This window comes from Anabrus simplex, chromosome 1 (genome assembly GCF_040414725.1).
Source record: "Anabrus simplex isolate iqAnaSimp1 chromosome 1, ASM4041472v1, whole genome shotgun sequence".
Lineage (NCBI taxonomy): Eukaryota > Metazoa > Arthropoda > Insecta > Orthoptera > Tettigoniidae > Anabrus > Anabrus simplex.
Genome location: NC_090265.1, coordinates 1,516,165,735 through 1,516,181,000, shown reverse-complemented (window position 1 = coordinate 1,516,181,000; position 15,266 = coordinate 1,516,165,735). Strand labels below are relative to the sequence as shown.

The 15,266-nt window shown below is 39.4% G+C and overlaps 1 protein-coding gene across 1 annotated transcript in view; it reads left to right on the top strand.

Moving 5' to 3' along the window:
* Positions 1–15,266, top strand: part of pygo (pygopus) — a 214,287-nt gene that overhangs the window by 63,306 nt on the left and 135,715 nt on the right. The window contains exon 4 of the mRNA XM_067138006.2: positions 665–825. Coding sequence (XP_066994107.1) covers positions 665–825 — 161 coding nt within the window. The remainder of the gene's footprint in view (positions 1–664; positions 826–15,266) is intronic.

Genomic DNA, 15,266 nt, shown 5'->3' with positions numbered 1-15,266 from the left:
AAATTCATGTAACGGTTGATTAAAATTCATATAATAAAATGAATAATAATTTTGTATGGCTATTACTACCCTGGTGCAGCCCTTGTAAGGCAAACCCTCTGATGAGGGTAGGCAGCATCTGCGGTGTATGGGAAATTGCGCATTGTTATGGTGGAGGATAGTGTGGTGTGTGATGTATGAGTTGCAGGGATTTTAAGAACAGCACTAGATACCTCTTCGCCAAGATAAGTGAATTAACCGTTTAAGATTAAAATCCCCGACACGGCTCTGAATGTAAACCGGGACATCTGATCAGAAAGCGATTATGCTGACCATTCAGCCAAGGAATAATGTCCAGATATTATAGACAGCTGCAGGTAGGCAGAGTTAAATCAGATGTTCTCCACCATGGATAATGTAGGACATTTTCAAGAAAGTTCTTAGTTATCAATTTCCAAGTTCAGACATTTCAAGGTGTCGGAATCTGGTGGTCTGAGCCAGCTCTGATAAGCCTACTTATAGTTTCTCCCTTAAAAATGAATGCATAATTTTCAGGTAAGGAGTGAATTCCAAAACAACATTCCTGAAAAAAATCCTATACATTTCCTCCATGGTGTCATGTTGTTTGTAGTAAAAAATATTGTACTGTGTCTGTGAATGAAGTATTTTCCTTTTTTCATTTAAGCATGCCTCTGGGAGCCCTGGGACCTGAGTTCAAGCCTCCAGTCGGTGGTGTACCAGACCCCCCTCCTCCTGCCAAGAAGAAACGGCGTACCTCCAATGCAAATACAGTACCTGCACCACCGGCTCCTGCATTACAAGATCTTCTTCCCCCTCCTCTCACAGGTATGTTAAATTTGTGAAATTTTTTCTTGAAATGAAAGATTCTTCTTCATTTGTGTTTCATTTATTATACGCTCAATTGCAAAAAAAAAAAAAAATTACACCATGAACGAATTGTGAAAACACGACGAAGGTTGCCATATAGTATGTGTAGAGGCATGATTTTTTCGCATTAACGATAAGCGCGACAAAAATATTTTGAGGCGATTTTGCTATATCTTTACGAATCATATGTTTCTGGTTAAGAAAATATGGATATTATGTTCGCAGATTAAAGCGAATTAAAGCGATAAAGCCATTTTAAAGCGAAATTCAATTATTTTGCAATAAGCACGATTTTACAGCGAAATCTGTAGTGAATAACGAACTTGACATTTTGTTCCAAGATTATGTTTGAAAAGAAAAGGAAGAGTGAAAAATGATTTATCAACAGGAAAGAAATATGTTATCATTAATGTTCTGGAAAATCTCTTTAAGACATAGCATCAAAGAAAACGGGTTGGCTCCAGGTTTTTTGCCAAACGAAATGTTTGGAATGTTGTTCTTGTGGTGGCTGGTAATCCCACCCCAACCTGTCTCCTCACGGCATTGTGCAATTCTGGAATACCTAATGACGTCTACAAGCAGCACAGTTGACTGGTGTATTTCGGCTTCGTGGTCAGGTAAAATTAAGAAAGTGATCACAGACAGTAGTGAAGATGGGTCGCTCGCTCGACAAGTGTTACGGTGCACAGCAGAGCTAAACAGTTTGTGATTGATGGTTTATACGTTTCGGAAAGCAATATTTTAATGTGTAAATTTTATAATGTTCATATCGAGTGGGAGAAAGAAGATACCGTATCAAAACATTTTAAAAATACGGAACATTCAGAACGTAAACTTAGCACTCCAACAGTGAAATGGCCGGCAAGAATAGAACTCTCATTATACATGAAAAAGAAAGCTAAGAGTAAAAAAACAGAATTTATTCACGAAACAACAGCGATGCTACTCAAAGCCAACATCCCGCTGGAGAAGGTAGACGACCCTGCAGTTCGGAAATGGCTTCAAAAGTATGTACCAGGTATGTACAGTCGTATCAATTAAACCTCCATAATCAACAATCAGTGATAGTAATTAAACCTTGAATGATTAATTTTAGAATTTTATTCAAGCGAAATTAAAGCGATACAGCAATATCTATTTCGTGAAATGATGCAAAAATTAGTATCCTTCTCGTGAAATCGTTCAAAAATTAATGAAAAAAGATCATGCCTCTAAGTATGTGTCATAAGCTGACACTATTCTCCGGACCACGTTTTGAACAGACTAAACAGAACTAATGTCATTGTCTCATCACACTCGCCGTGGTTGCCAAATGAACCAGCAATGCACAATTTAAAGTTGTACTCCAGCGCTATAATACAGCACAGCTCACGGATTGTACTTCGAGTGCATTTAACCCATATGCACCTACCCGCCCTTTGCTCTGACATTGCTAGGAATCCGCGAACATTTTAGTATTTAACCTTGTTGTTGCAAGCTTTCAGTTAAAACAGTATAGTGGGTGATCGACTGCGCATATTATCACAGGACCTGTTTTATATTATTGAGAAATTCCATGCTATTGCTCATGACACAAAAAACAGAACAATACAGAAATATAACACACACAAAAATCCCTTTGAAAAAATTTTTTCATTAACTTACCTTACCTCGGAAGTTCTTTTGTATGTGGCATGACCTTAATTATACGACACGAGACTAACATTTGCCTGAATTTGAAATAATGAAATAATAGGAAATCAATACATGTGCCTAACATTTGCCTGATTTGGAATTAAGGAACTAATGGGAAACTAATCATGAGGCAGCGAATGATGAGATTCGAACCTATCTCCCAAATATGAACTTACAGCAGTATGTCTCACTCAGTGTATTATTATTATGATTACCGGTATTATTATTATTAAGATTGAGTCTGAGGATCACTGGTAAAGTGTTCACATCCAGGTACCAAGATCGTAGGTTCAAATCCGGCAGTTGTAATTGGACCTTGAGGGGCAGGAGAAAGTTCATTCGGCATTCCATGTTGTACGATATTACTACGCGAAAGATCTCTTGTGATACATTTCGTGTTCATTCATGCACAGGATCACTAATAACTTCTTTCTCACTATCACTGCTGAAATCAGAGCCTAAAACATTAAGTATGCTTTGAATTTCTCTATTACTGAGCATACCACGAGAGCAAGCAACTTCCTTAGCCATCTTGCCAACAACAGAAGACAGATTTCTCGATCGATATTTTAATCAATTCTCTTTGCCAAAGAAGCATACCAGAGCACTCTGGTGACATTTGGAGACACCAAGAACAGATTTCAATCAGAAATGTTTACGGAAAAAGCCAACGGATATCACAAACTTCTCCAATATGCGACCTTGCACCCCTGGCGTATCAGACTGCTTGCGGAGTCCTGGCCCAGCCACTCGAGCGCGTATCAGTCCGCTTACGGGTGCATAGGAGTTAAAAGAAATAATACATTAATGTATGCATGTTAGAATCCCATAGTTTTTTAACAGCTTACGTCTTTAAACAATTAATTTACTGAATTACATTTTTAATGTACTAATTACAATTTCACCCTTAAAGCATTGTGAACGAATCCTTTTGACATACAGAGTAAGCATTACACTCATTAAATTGTTATTATTATTATTATTATTATTATTATTATTATTATTATTATTATTATTATTATATATTTATATATATATATATAAAACATTATTATTTATTATTCACTATTATTATCTAAATATATGGCCTGATTCCATTCGAAGACCGGTCCAGGAATGGAATGAAACCCCATCTAGCTCCAAGTATTTGAAATGAGCCTGCCGGAGAGGACTGTCACACTACTCACGGGCAATTACTGAATAAGCGAGAGAAGTGATGATTACACTGCCTGCGATGGTTTTATTGCCACCATCCTGTATTGCTTTTTAGGATGACTTCTGCATCCTGAATCAGGATCCGATGTTAATTTTTCCCCATCACACCACGTTTTCTCAGAAATCGTATATTAAATTTATTTCATCACATGCAGTAATGCACTTCTTACGTTGTTAGGAAGAGTGTTGCTTTAATTTAGATTTCCATATTCTTTCATTAATTTATTTTATTGTTTTATTAATTCGATGCCCTCCAGCCATTTTGTAGTTCTGTATTATCATGCTCAGAGTGTAGAGCCGGCAGCTATTTACAACATAGCCGGCAAAGCGCTGTTTTGGCTGAGTGGCGTCATTCTCTCGTGCTTCGTCCGCGATAGTCTGAGTTGTGTTTCGCTCGCTGGTGAAATGTGATATTTGTCTTCATAAGCATTCTATATGTGAGTGACGCACTGTGTTAATATTTTTATGGAACTTACATCTATCAACATGCCACGACGTGGCTACAAGAATAATCCAGATACATTCTGCTATGTATGTGGAAGTTACGTGCCGATGAGACAGCGGCGCAATATAACCAAGTTTGTGAGAAAGGACCACTATGCCTACTTCGGCTTGAAACTTGGAGACCAAGACAAGCCGTGGGCACCAATAAGGCTTGTAGAACGTGTATAGAGCAGTTATGGCAACGGGTGAACGGTAAGCGAACTGTTGCCATTTGGTATTCCAATAGTGTGGCGAGAACCCCCAGACCACAGTACTCCCTCCTACTTCTGTTCTGTGAATGTGAAGGGATTTAACAGCAGGAATAAAGGTAACATTGTGTATTCAAGTAATATTCGATCTGCAATTTTACCTGTTCCTCACGGCCCTGATACACCAGAACCACAGAGTCCAGAACATTTAGAGGATTGTCCCTCTTATGAATCTGACGCAGAAGTGGTGGACACTAACTCTGACTGTGATTTCTCCCCTGAATGTGTTGAAAAAGAACCGAGACTGTTCAAGCAAAGTGCCTTAAATGATTTAGTTAGAGATTTTGGCCTTACAAAGGAATCTGCCGAGTTACTCGAGTCTAGACTTCGTGAAGGGAACATGTTGCCACCAAGGACAACGTACTATTGGTACAGACATAACGAACAAGAATTTACACCCTTCTTTTCTGATGACGGAGCCTTGGTTTACTGCAGCAACATTCCGGAGGTTATCTTCAAACTAGAACACCACAGTATGACTCTATTGACTGGAGACTTTTCATCGATGCCTCCAAGCGTAGTTTGAAGTGTGTCTTTCTTCACAATGAAAACAAACATCCATTCCCGTTGCTCATTCAGTTATTATGCGAGTAACATATGGGAATCTCGAAATGCTGTTGTGTAAACTGAAGTACCAGGAACACAAGTGGCAAGTGTGTGGTGATTTCAAAGTAATAGGTATTCTGTTAGGTTTACAAGGAGGTTACACAAAGCACCCCTGCTTTGTGTGCGAGTGGGACAGTCGAGCAAGGTTACATCACTGGACTCAAAAAGAATGGCCACGTAGACAGTGGATTGTAGGGTCGAAAAATATAATACAAGAACCTCTTGTTCACAAGAGCAAAATACTCTTACCTCCGCTTCATATCAAACTAGGGCTTATGAAGCAATTCGTTAAGGCCCTAAACAATGAAGATGATTGCTCTCAGTACCTGTGTAATCGATTCCCAGGCATCAGTAATTCCAAAATCAAGGAGGGTATTTTCACAGGTCCAGAAATCAGAAATTTTCTTTTTGATGCTAATTATGAAGATGTTATGTGCGCTGCAGAGCGATCGGCATGGACAGCATTCAGGAATGTGGTTATAAACTTTCTTGGAAACACAAAGGATTCAGGCTACAAACAAATGGGGGACAGATTGCTTGTTTCTCTCCAAGATTTAGGCCGCAAAATGAGCTTGAAAGTGCACATTAACATTCACATCAGGACTATTTCCCTGAGAACCTAGGAATGCTGAGCTAAGAGCAAGGAGAAAGATTTCGTCAGGTTCTACAGGAAATGGAACACAGATATCAAGGGAAATGTATTACTGCTGGTTACTAAAGAGATAAGGTCCAACTACTCCTCACACACGAAAAGCAAGGCGAAGACGTTTCTTATACTAAGGTAGGACATTATAAAATTGAAACCGTAGACTTACCATTCTCAACACGTTATGAGGCTTAATGCGTGGTAAATTTTGGTCCATTTGGCTGTGTTTTTCTACAGATCTGTTCACACAATACACTAATTATCTTCTTTATATTATGTTCATAAGTATACCAGTGTAAGATAGGAGTGTTCAGATAGGTGAAAATAATAAGAAGCGTTCTTTACATGTGATGTGCTTCTTCTTCTCCTCCTCCTCCTTTTCTTCATGGGGCCTCTAAATATTAGTTCCTAATTAGCGTCAATCTCCAAGATCTTTTGCTACCATGTTTTTCCGTCATTCCCACCTTGATATACCTGCTCCCTTCACAAAGCTGCAGGTTGTTCTTATTGGGTCTTCTTGGATTTTTCCTCTCTCTTCACCTGGTAGTCTAGAGTGGAGAGTCTGATTCTACCCAGCGCTTCACATTTGAAAATTGTGTGTTCAGCTGATTCCTCTGCTTCACTGCATTTTCTACATATGTTGTCTCTTATTACTCCAATTCTATGTAGGTGTTTTTTCAGATGGCAGTGTCCTGTCAACAGTCCTACAATCAATCAATCACTACTGATCTGCATTTAGGGCAGTCGCCCAGGTGGCAGATTCCCTATCTGTTTTTTTCCTAGCCTTTTCTTAAATAATTGCAAAGAAATTGGAAATTTATTGCACATCTCCCTTGGTAAGTTATTCCAATCCCTAACTCCCTTTCCTATAAACGAATATTTGTCCCAATTTGTCCTCTTGAATTCCAACTTTATCTTCATATTGTGAGTTTTCCTACTTTTAAAGACACCATCGAAACTTTTTCGTCTACTGATGTCCTCCCACGCCATCTCTCCACTGACAGCTCGGAACATACCACTTACAAGTGATAAAAATCATTGTTATCCGTATTGAAGATACTGAATGTAGGATGTTAAAAGGTTTGTTTTTTTCACCTATTCAATACATATAAATTTTATAAATTAGGAATTTATTGTAGATTCCACTTGAGACATGTTTCGCCCTTCATTGAGGGCATCATCAGTCAAAATATCACCTCAAGGTAAAAAATCAGGTAACTGGTTAGTAGTAGACATGTACAAATTAATACATATTATTAACAACATATAAAAATTAAGTATGGGAAAAAATTTGCACAAAAGTGATGGTTGAACATGTAGGTTTAGATGAAAAGTCAGCACCAATGCCTAAAAATAACAAAGTAGAGTTCTGCAGTGGTGCTCAGGAGAAACAGTTGACGCAATCATATGAAAATAAAAAGTTTAAAAAATATTTACAATAAAACAATTAAGGGAGAAAAGGTGTAGTGTTTGGCATCAATGTTAGTAACCAAAAATTGATGTCAAAGGTTGGTAACTATACAGTATTTACATAGTTCAATTGAACAGTTGAGATAAAGTTTTTTAAAAATATTTACATTTAACATTCAGCGTAAATGTTTGTAATAAAAACTACTGTTAATGATTGGTAACTATATAGTAATTACATTATCTAATTGAAAGTTGAGAATAGGCATCAAGCTGAAAGTTTTCCAGTTGAAGCGCCGAGATCGGGACGGAGACTGGTCAGTGTGGCTGGAGATTCATGGGTAATCCGTGCGTTTGAACAACAACAATGGTGACAGTTAAAGTGGGTAATTGCTAATTAGGAAAAATGTTGTGGGTTGAAACTTCTGCTTATTCTTTTAGTTGACTTCTGTAGCATCGATTGTGATGTGGAGACATCGGTGTGAAATGCCGGTGAGACAAAATGATATTGTTCCGTGGAATAAAATAAGGCGGACTACGGGATGAAGTTGTTGGTCTTTACTGGTCTGGTGAGATAGAATAGAGTTGCTTGTGTTGTGGACTGCTGTGGAGAGATTAGAAAGTATACGGCAACTGCAGAGTCAGAGCGTTAAAGCTGAGGTGAGGCATCTTCTTATTCTGACTGCGAAGAGGAGCCGTAGTGGCCCGCCATATTTGTGCCGATGTGCACTGGGTTCCGGTGAGTTGTTGAAAGTTGTATTGTAAGAAGTGGAAGTTATCTGTAATTGAGACGTTAATAGTATTAGTTGGTGTGTAAGAAAGGTTTATGGTAAGTAATGAAGAGTGAATGTTATGTTACTTACCTGATGTGTCGCTGAGAGGTGATTGTTGATGAGTATTGGTGGACTAAGAAGGAGGCTCAGTCGGTAATACGCACATGCGGTTAGCAATGGCGGCGGGAGGAGTGGATAGCTTTGGGGGGGAGGGGCATGGGCGGAGTCATGCGCAAAGGTGAGCTGTCAGAATGGAGGAAGGTAGAGTGGAGGGGCGAGCTAGTTGTGTATTGGGAGTGCAGGTTGATGTAGTGTTGGTTTATAAAAAGAGGGGGGGGATAAGGAACCGAAAGTTACGCGGATAATATTGATGCCTTTAGTTAATGTGATGAATGTTATTTGCTTGTGTTGGGTGTTGTATTGTTTTTGAAGGTCGAGTGGTTCTTATTTCTCGTGTTGTATCGGTGGGGTCGTGGTGGAGGGGGGGGTGCTTGGGTGGGAGGACGTGTGGGCTTGCTGTCGTTGTGTGTGGGGGAATTGGTCGGAAAGGGGGAGGTGGGGGGTAGGGGGGTAATTGTCGACGTGCTGGGTGAGTTAGTTAATGTGGTATTGAAGATTTTAGACAAGTTGTTGCCTTGAAAATTTATTTTTTGTAGTAAGGTGGGAATTTGTTCATAAAGGGGGTTTTTTAAATCTATTATCTCGTTGAGGTTTTTATCCTTGTTGAAGTGTTGGTCTAGATAGATGTATAGGTTCTCAAACTCAGTCATTAGTTTGCCCTTCTCGACTTTTTTTAGGATTGTTAAGTCTTGTTCTATTGTGGTGAAGTGGTGGCCAGTGTCCCTCATGTGGGTGCTCATTGCGGAAAATTTATTATGTTTTTGGGCATTGTAGTGTTCTAAATAACGGGTTTGGAAGCTTCGGCCAGTTTGTCCGATGTACGAGGAGTTGCATTGTGAACAGGTGAGTCTGTAAATACCTGAAAACCCTGAAAACTTGAAAACCCTTCTCAAAAATTCAACTTTCCTCTTAAATGACCATGAAATCTTTAAACTAGTCAACATGAATCCAACTTTACCCACAGCCAAGTCCTTACCCAAAACCCACAAAAAAGACATCCCCATCCGACCAATTATCAACAGTAGAGGCAGTCCAACATACAAAACTTCAAGATTTCTACACTACTTTCTCAAAAAACACTACAAATTCAACAACAAATACCCCATTAAGAACTCAATTGACCTATGTCAAACCCTGAATAAATTTACACTGCAACCAAACCACATTCTATGTTCCTTTGACATCACTAACATGTATCCGAACATCCCAGTTCTCGAAACCATCAACATCATTAAAAACAACCTCTCCAAACACAGTGGACTAAGCAAAATAGAAATTGATGAGTTCATTAAAATATTAACCTTTGTATTGAACAATAATTACTTCACGTTCAACAACAAGATTTACCATCAAAATGGCTTAGCTATGGGAGACCCTATTTATGGCATTCTAGCGAACATCTATATGGACAACTTAGAACACAATAAAATTATAAACTCCATCGATGGTATTCATCTTTGGCTCCGCTATGTCGACGACACACTAGTAATCATCGATAAACAGTGCAACAACAGCGACAACATCCTCACATTCCTAAACACTTTAGACAACAACATAAAATTCACAAAAGAAGATGAGGACAACGGCTCCATCAATTTTTTAGACATCAACATCACACGAATGGACAACGCTTTTGAGTTTCAAATACACAGAAAACCCTCCTTCACCCCACTAACAATAAACAATAATTCCTTACACCCAAACTCCCATAAACAAGCCCCTTACTACAGTTTAATATACAGAGCTTTAAAAATCCCCCTTTCACCTACCAATCTGAAAAAAGAACTTGATTACATAACAGATATTGCCAAATTCAATGGCTTCAACACCAACATGATCAACAAGATCATCAACAAAGTAAAACTAAAATTAACAACAAATCTTTCCCCAATAAAACCCAATAAACACAAATACGCAACTTTCACATACACTAATCCAGTTATCCACCAGATAGCCAACCCCCTAAAAAAGCACGAAGTCAACATTGCTTTCAAAACGCAGAACACGAACCAGAACATATTTTTCAACCAGAACTCTGTCAACCCAAGAAGAAACCTCTACGTGGGCTCAGGTATTTACAGACTCACGTGTTCACAATGCAACTCCTCGTACATCGGACAAACTGGCCGAAGCTTCCAAACCCGTTATTTAGAACACTACAATGCCCAAAAACATAATAAATTTTCCGCAATGAGCACCCACATGAGGGACACTGGCCACCACTTCACCACAATAGAACAAGACTTAACAATCCTAAAAAAAGTCGAGAAGGGCAAACTAATGACTGAGTTTGAGAACCTATACATCTACCTAGACCAACACTTCAACAAGGATAAAAACCTCAACGAGATAATAGATTTAAAAAACCCCCTTTATGAACAAATTCCCACCTTACTACAAAAAATAAATTTTCAAGGCAACAACTTGTCTAAAATCTTCAATACCACATTAACTAACTCACCCAGCACGTCGACAATTACCCCCCTACCCCCCACCTCCCCCTTTCCGACCAATTCCCCCACACACAACGACAGCAAGCCCACACATCCTCCCACCCAAGCACCCCCCCCTCCACCACGACCCCACCGATACAACACGAGAAATAAGAACCACTCGACCTTCAAAAACAATACAACACCCAACACAAGCAAATAACATTCATCACATTAACTAAAGGCATCAATATTATCCGCGTAACTTTCGGTTCCTTATCCCCCCCCCCCTCTTTTTATAAACCAACACTACATCAACCTGCACTCCCAATACACAACTAGCTCGCCCCTCCACTCTACCTTCCTCCATTCTGACAGCTCACCTTTGCGCATGACTCCGCCCATGCCCCTCCCCCCCAAAGCTATCCACTCCTCCCGCCGCCATTGCTAACCGCATGTGCGTATTACCGACTGAGCCTCCTTCTTAGTCCACCAATACTCATCAACAATCACCTCTCAGCGACACATCAGGTAAGTAACATAACATTCACTCTTCATTACTTACCATAAACCTTTCTTACACACCAACTAATACTATTAACGTCTCAATTACAGATAACTTCCACTTCTTACAATACAACTTTCAACAACTCACCGGAACCCAGTGCACATCGGCACAAATATGGCGGGCCACTACGGCTCCTCTTCGCAGTCAGAATAAGAAGATGCCTCACCTCAGCTTTAACGCTCTGACTCTGCAGTTGCCGTATACTTTCTAATCTCTCCACAGCAGTCCACAACACAAGCAACTCTATTCTATCTCACCAGACCAGTAAAGACCAACAACTTCATCCCGTAGTCCGCCTTATTTTATTCCACGGAACAATATCATTTTGTCTCACCGGCATTTCACACCGATGTCTCCACATCACAATCGATGCTACAGAAGTCAACTAAAAGAATAAGCAGAAGTTTCAACCCACAACATTTTTCCTAATTAGCAATTACCCACTTTAACTGTCACCATTGTTGTTGTTCAAACGCACGGATTACCCATGAATCTCCAGCCACACTGACCAGTCTCCGTCCCGATCTCGGCGCTTCAACTGGAAAACTTTCAGCTTGATGCCTATTCTCAACTTTCAATTAGATAATGTAATTACTATATAGTTACCAATCATTAACAGTAGTTTTTATTACAAACATTTACGCTGAATGTTAAATGTAAATATTTTTAAAAAACTTTATCTCAACTGTTCAATTGAACTATGTAAATACTGTATAGTTACCAACCTTTGACATCAATTTTTGGTTACTAACATTGATGCCAAACACTACACCTTTTCTCCCTTAATTGTTTTATTGTAAATATTTTTTAAACTTTTTATTTTCATATGATTGCGTCAACTGTTTCTCCAGAGCACCACTGCAGAACTCTACTTTGTTATTTTTAGGCATTGGTGCTGACTTTTCATCTAAACCTACATGTTCAACCATCACTTTTGTGCAAATTTTTTCCCATACTTAATTTTTATATGTTGTTAATAATATGTATTAATTTGTACATGTCTACTACTAACCAGTTACCTGATTTTTTACCTTGAGGTGATATTTTGACTGATGATGCCCTCAATGAAGGGCGAAACATGTCTCAAGTGGAATCTACAATAAATTCCTAATTTATAAAATTTATATGTATTGAATAGGTGAAAAAAACAAACCTTTTAACATCCTACATACCACTTAGTCGAGCAGCTCGTCTTCTTTCTCTCAAGTCTTCCCAGCCCAATCTTTACTTCCCTGTTATAATATAGTGGATCTTTAGCATTCCTTGCCACCTTTAAAGGTACGATGTACATTCAAGTTCTAAGGCCTCCGATTTTTTTTCTCCAGACTGGAAAGAAATAGAAACATGTGCATTGTTTTAAAATGAGCCCGCGTTCGTTGTCAAAACGTCACAGAGATGGCAGCACTATATGACAGATGGAATTTTAGCGCCAGCCGCGAGAATGAGAACTGTTTTAGATACTTAAAATGGCGACGTTTTCCTTACTTGAACAGCGTGCAATCATTCGTTTTTTGAATTTGCGTGGTGTGACACCAATTGAAATTCATCGACAGTTGAAGGAGACATGTGGTGATGGAGTTACGGATGTGTCGAAGGTGCGTTCGTGGGTGCGACAGTTTCATGAAGGCAGAACATCGTGTGACAACAAGCTGAAACAACCTCGGGCTCGCACAAGCCGGTCTGACGACATGATCGAGAAAGTGGAGAGAATTGTTTTGGGGGTTCGCCGAATGACTGTTGAACAGATCGCCTCCAGTGTTGGCATTTCCGTGGGTTCTGTGCACACAATCCTGCATGACGACCTGAAAATGCGAAAAGTGTCATCCAGGTGGGTGCCACGAATGCTGACGGACGTTACGCAAACGTTTCTTCGTGAAAACAACTTTGAAGTGATCCCTCATGCTCCCTACTCACCTGACCTGGCTCCTAGTGACTTTTGGCTTTTTCCAACAATGAAAGACACTCTCAGTGGCCGCACATTCACCAGCCGTGCTGCTATTGCCTCAGCGATTTTCCAGTGGTCAAAACAGACTCCTAAAGAAGCCTTCGCCGCTGCCATGGAATCATGGCGTCGACGTTGTGAAAAATGTGTACGTCTGCAGGGCGATTACGTCGAAAAGTAACGCCATTTTCATCGTTTTCGGGTGAGTAGTTAGTTAGAAAAAAAATCGGAGGCCTTAGAACTTGAATGCACCTCGTACAAACCTATGTTCACATTCCTCAATAATTGCTTTAAACCCATCCCAGAGTCTGTTTACAGTTTTATTTACCGTTTTCCACCGATCATAGTTACTTATTAAAAACTCCCTCACGCCTGTTTTATCAGCCATATGGTACTGCCTAACAGTCCTACTTTTAAGACCTTCCTTTCTCTCACATTTATTTTTAATTACTACAAAAGCAGTTTCGTGGTCACTAATACCATCTGTTACTTGAGTTTCTCTATAGAGCTCATCTGGCTTTACTAGCACAACATCCAGAATATTCTTTCCTCTAGTTGGTTCCATCACTTTCTGAATCAGGTGCCCTTCTCATATTAACTTATTTGCCATTTGTTGGTCATGCTTCCTGTTGTTCGCATTACCTTCCTAATTGACATTTGGTAAATTGAGATCACCCGCTACGATCACTTTCCTTTCCTTATAGTTTCCCATGTAGCTGATTATCTTATCATATAATTCTGAATCAGCATCTGCGCTACCCTTTCCTGGTCTGTACACTCCAAAGACATCAAGTTGTCTATTATCTTTAGAAATGAGCCTTACCCCTAGAATTTCGTGCTTGTCATCTTTAACTTTTTCGTAGCTTACAAATTCTTCTTTCATGAGAATGAATACTCCCCCTCCTACCATTCCTTTCCCATCTCTACGATACACCCTCCAGTTCCGTGAGAAAATTTCTGCATCCATTATATCATTTTTCAGCCATGATTCAACTCCTATTACAATATCTGATAAGTATATACAGTAGAACCTCGATAATTCGAAATCTGTTAATTCAAAATCCCACGTAATTCGAAGAAGTTCTCGTTCCCGATAACATGAGATACAGTTTTGCATGTTATTTAAATTGTTTAATTCGAAATACGGATAATTCATAATTCGAAGTACAATGTCGGCCCCATTACCGATATTCAGACTTTTAATTCGAACTGCCTTTACATTTTAAAACAATAGTATGTTACAGAGTAATTTCAACTCGAAATTTATCCGCGTCATAATAGAACGCGTGTTTCGGAACGTGGAGTGGTAGCTTTCCGCACTTACACTCACTTCGGTGGGTCTACAGCGCGCTTCATGATTGCCAAGTTGAATGAAATCGGAATTATTTTGTATTCAACCTTTTAAGGAACGCCGTAACATCACGCAACAGGCAGTGTGCGGGAAAACAAAATGTGCGAACACTGGCGATGCCGACAGTTGACAAAAAAGCGTGGCTCATATAATAAATTCGTAGGCACCGAACAATACTGTCATTGCCGATGAAACTGCATTGCTTTATTTTAATGCGAGCCCAAACGGTCTTATGGTTTTAAAGGAGAAAGTGCCAGCCGGAGAATCGTACAAGGGTCGGGGATGGGGTCATTGTAGTGCGTTGACATGGAAGCGAGAAACTTTATCCCCTCGTCATAGAAAAGTTCGATAAGCTACAATGTTTTAAGGGCGTCGTACACTTTCGATCCCAATACAAAGCATCTAAAAATGTAAACAGTACAGATATCCAAAAAATAATGCATTTGCACGGTGGAAGCAGCATAATTTATCCTTGTCTTTGAATTGTGTGATTGTTTTTCTTTCGTTGCGTGAGGTTATGTTCGTCAGTGATTTATCCAAGTGCATTATTTGAACATTGTAAATTCACCTTGTTGGATACATTTCGGATTGAATTTATTAATGGGTCTTAGAATACTTTGTGACGCGGCAAGTGTTTACATTTCTGAAATACGAGAGAAGTGCCATGGCGGGAAATCGTACAAAGATAGAGTCATAGGAAAGTTTGATTTTAAGGGCATCGGGTACTTTCTGTGTAAATACAAGGCATCTAAAATGCATACAGTATAGTACTCCAATCTCCAATGAATAAAGCACTTGCACATGGGAGCCAGAATAGATTTCTCCTCGTCTTTGAATCGTGCTTTTTTTTTTTTTTTTTTCTTACGTTGCATGAGGTTATATTTGCCAGTGAGATATGAAAGTGCATTATTTG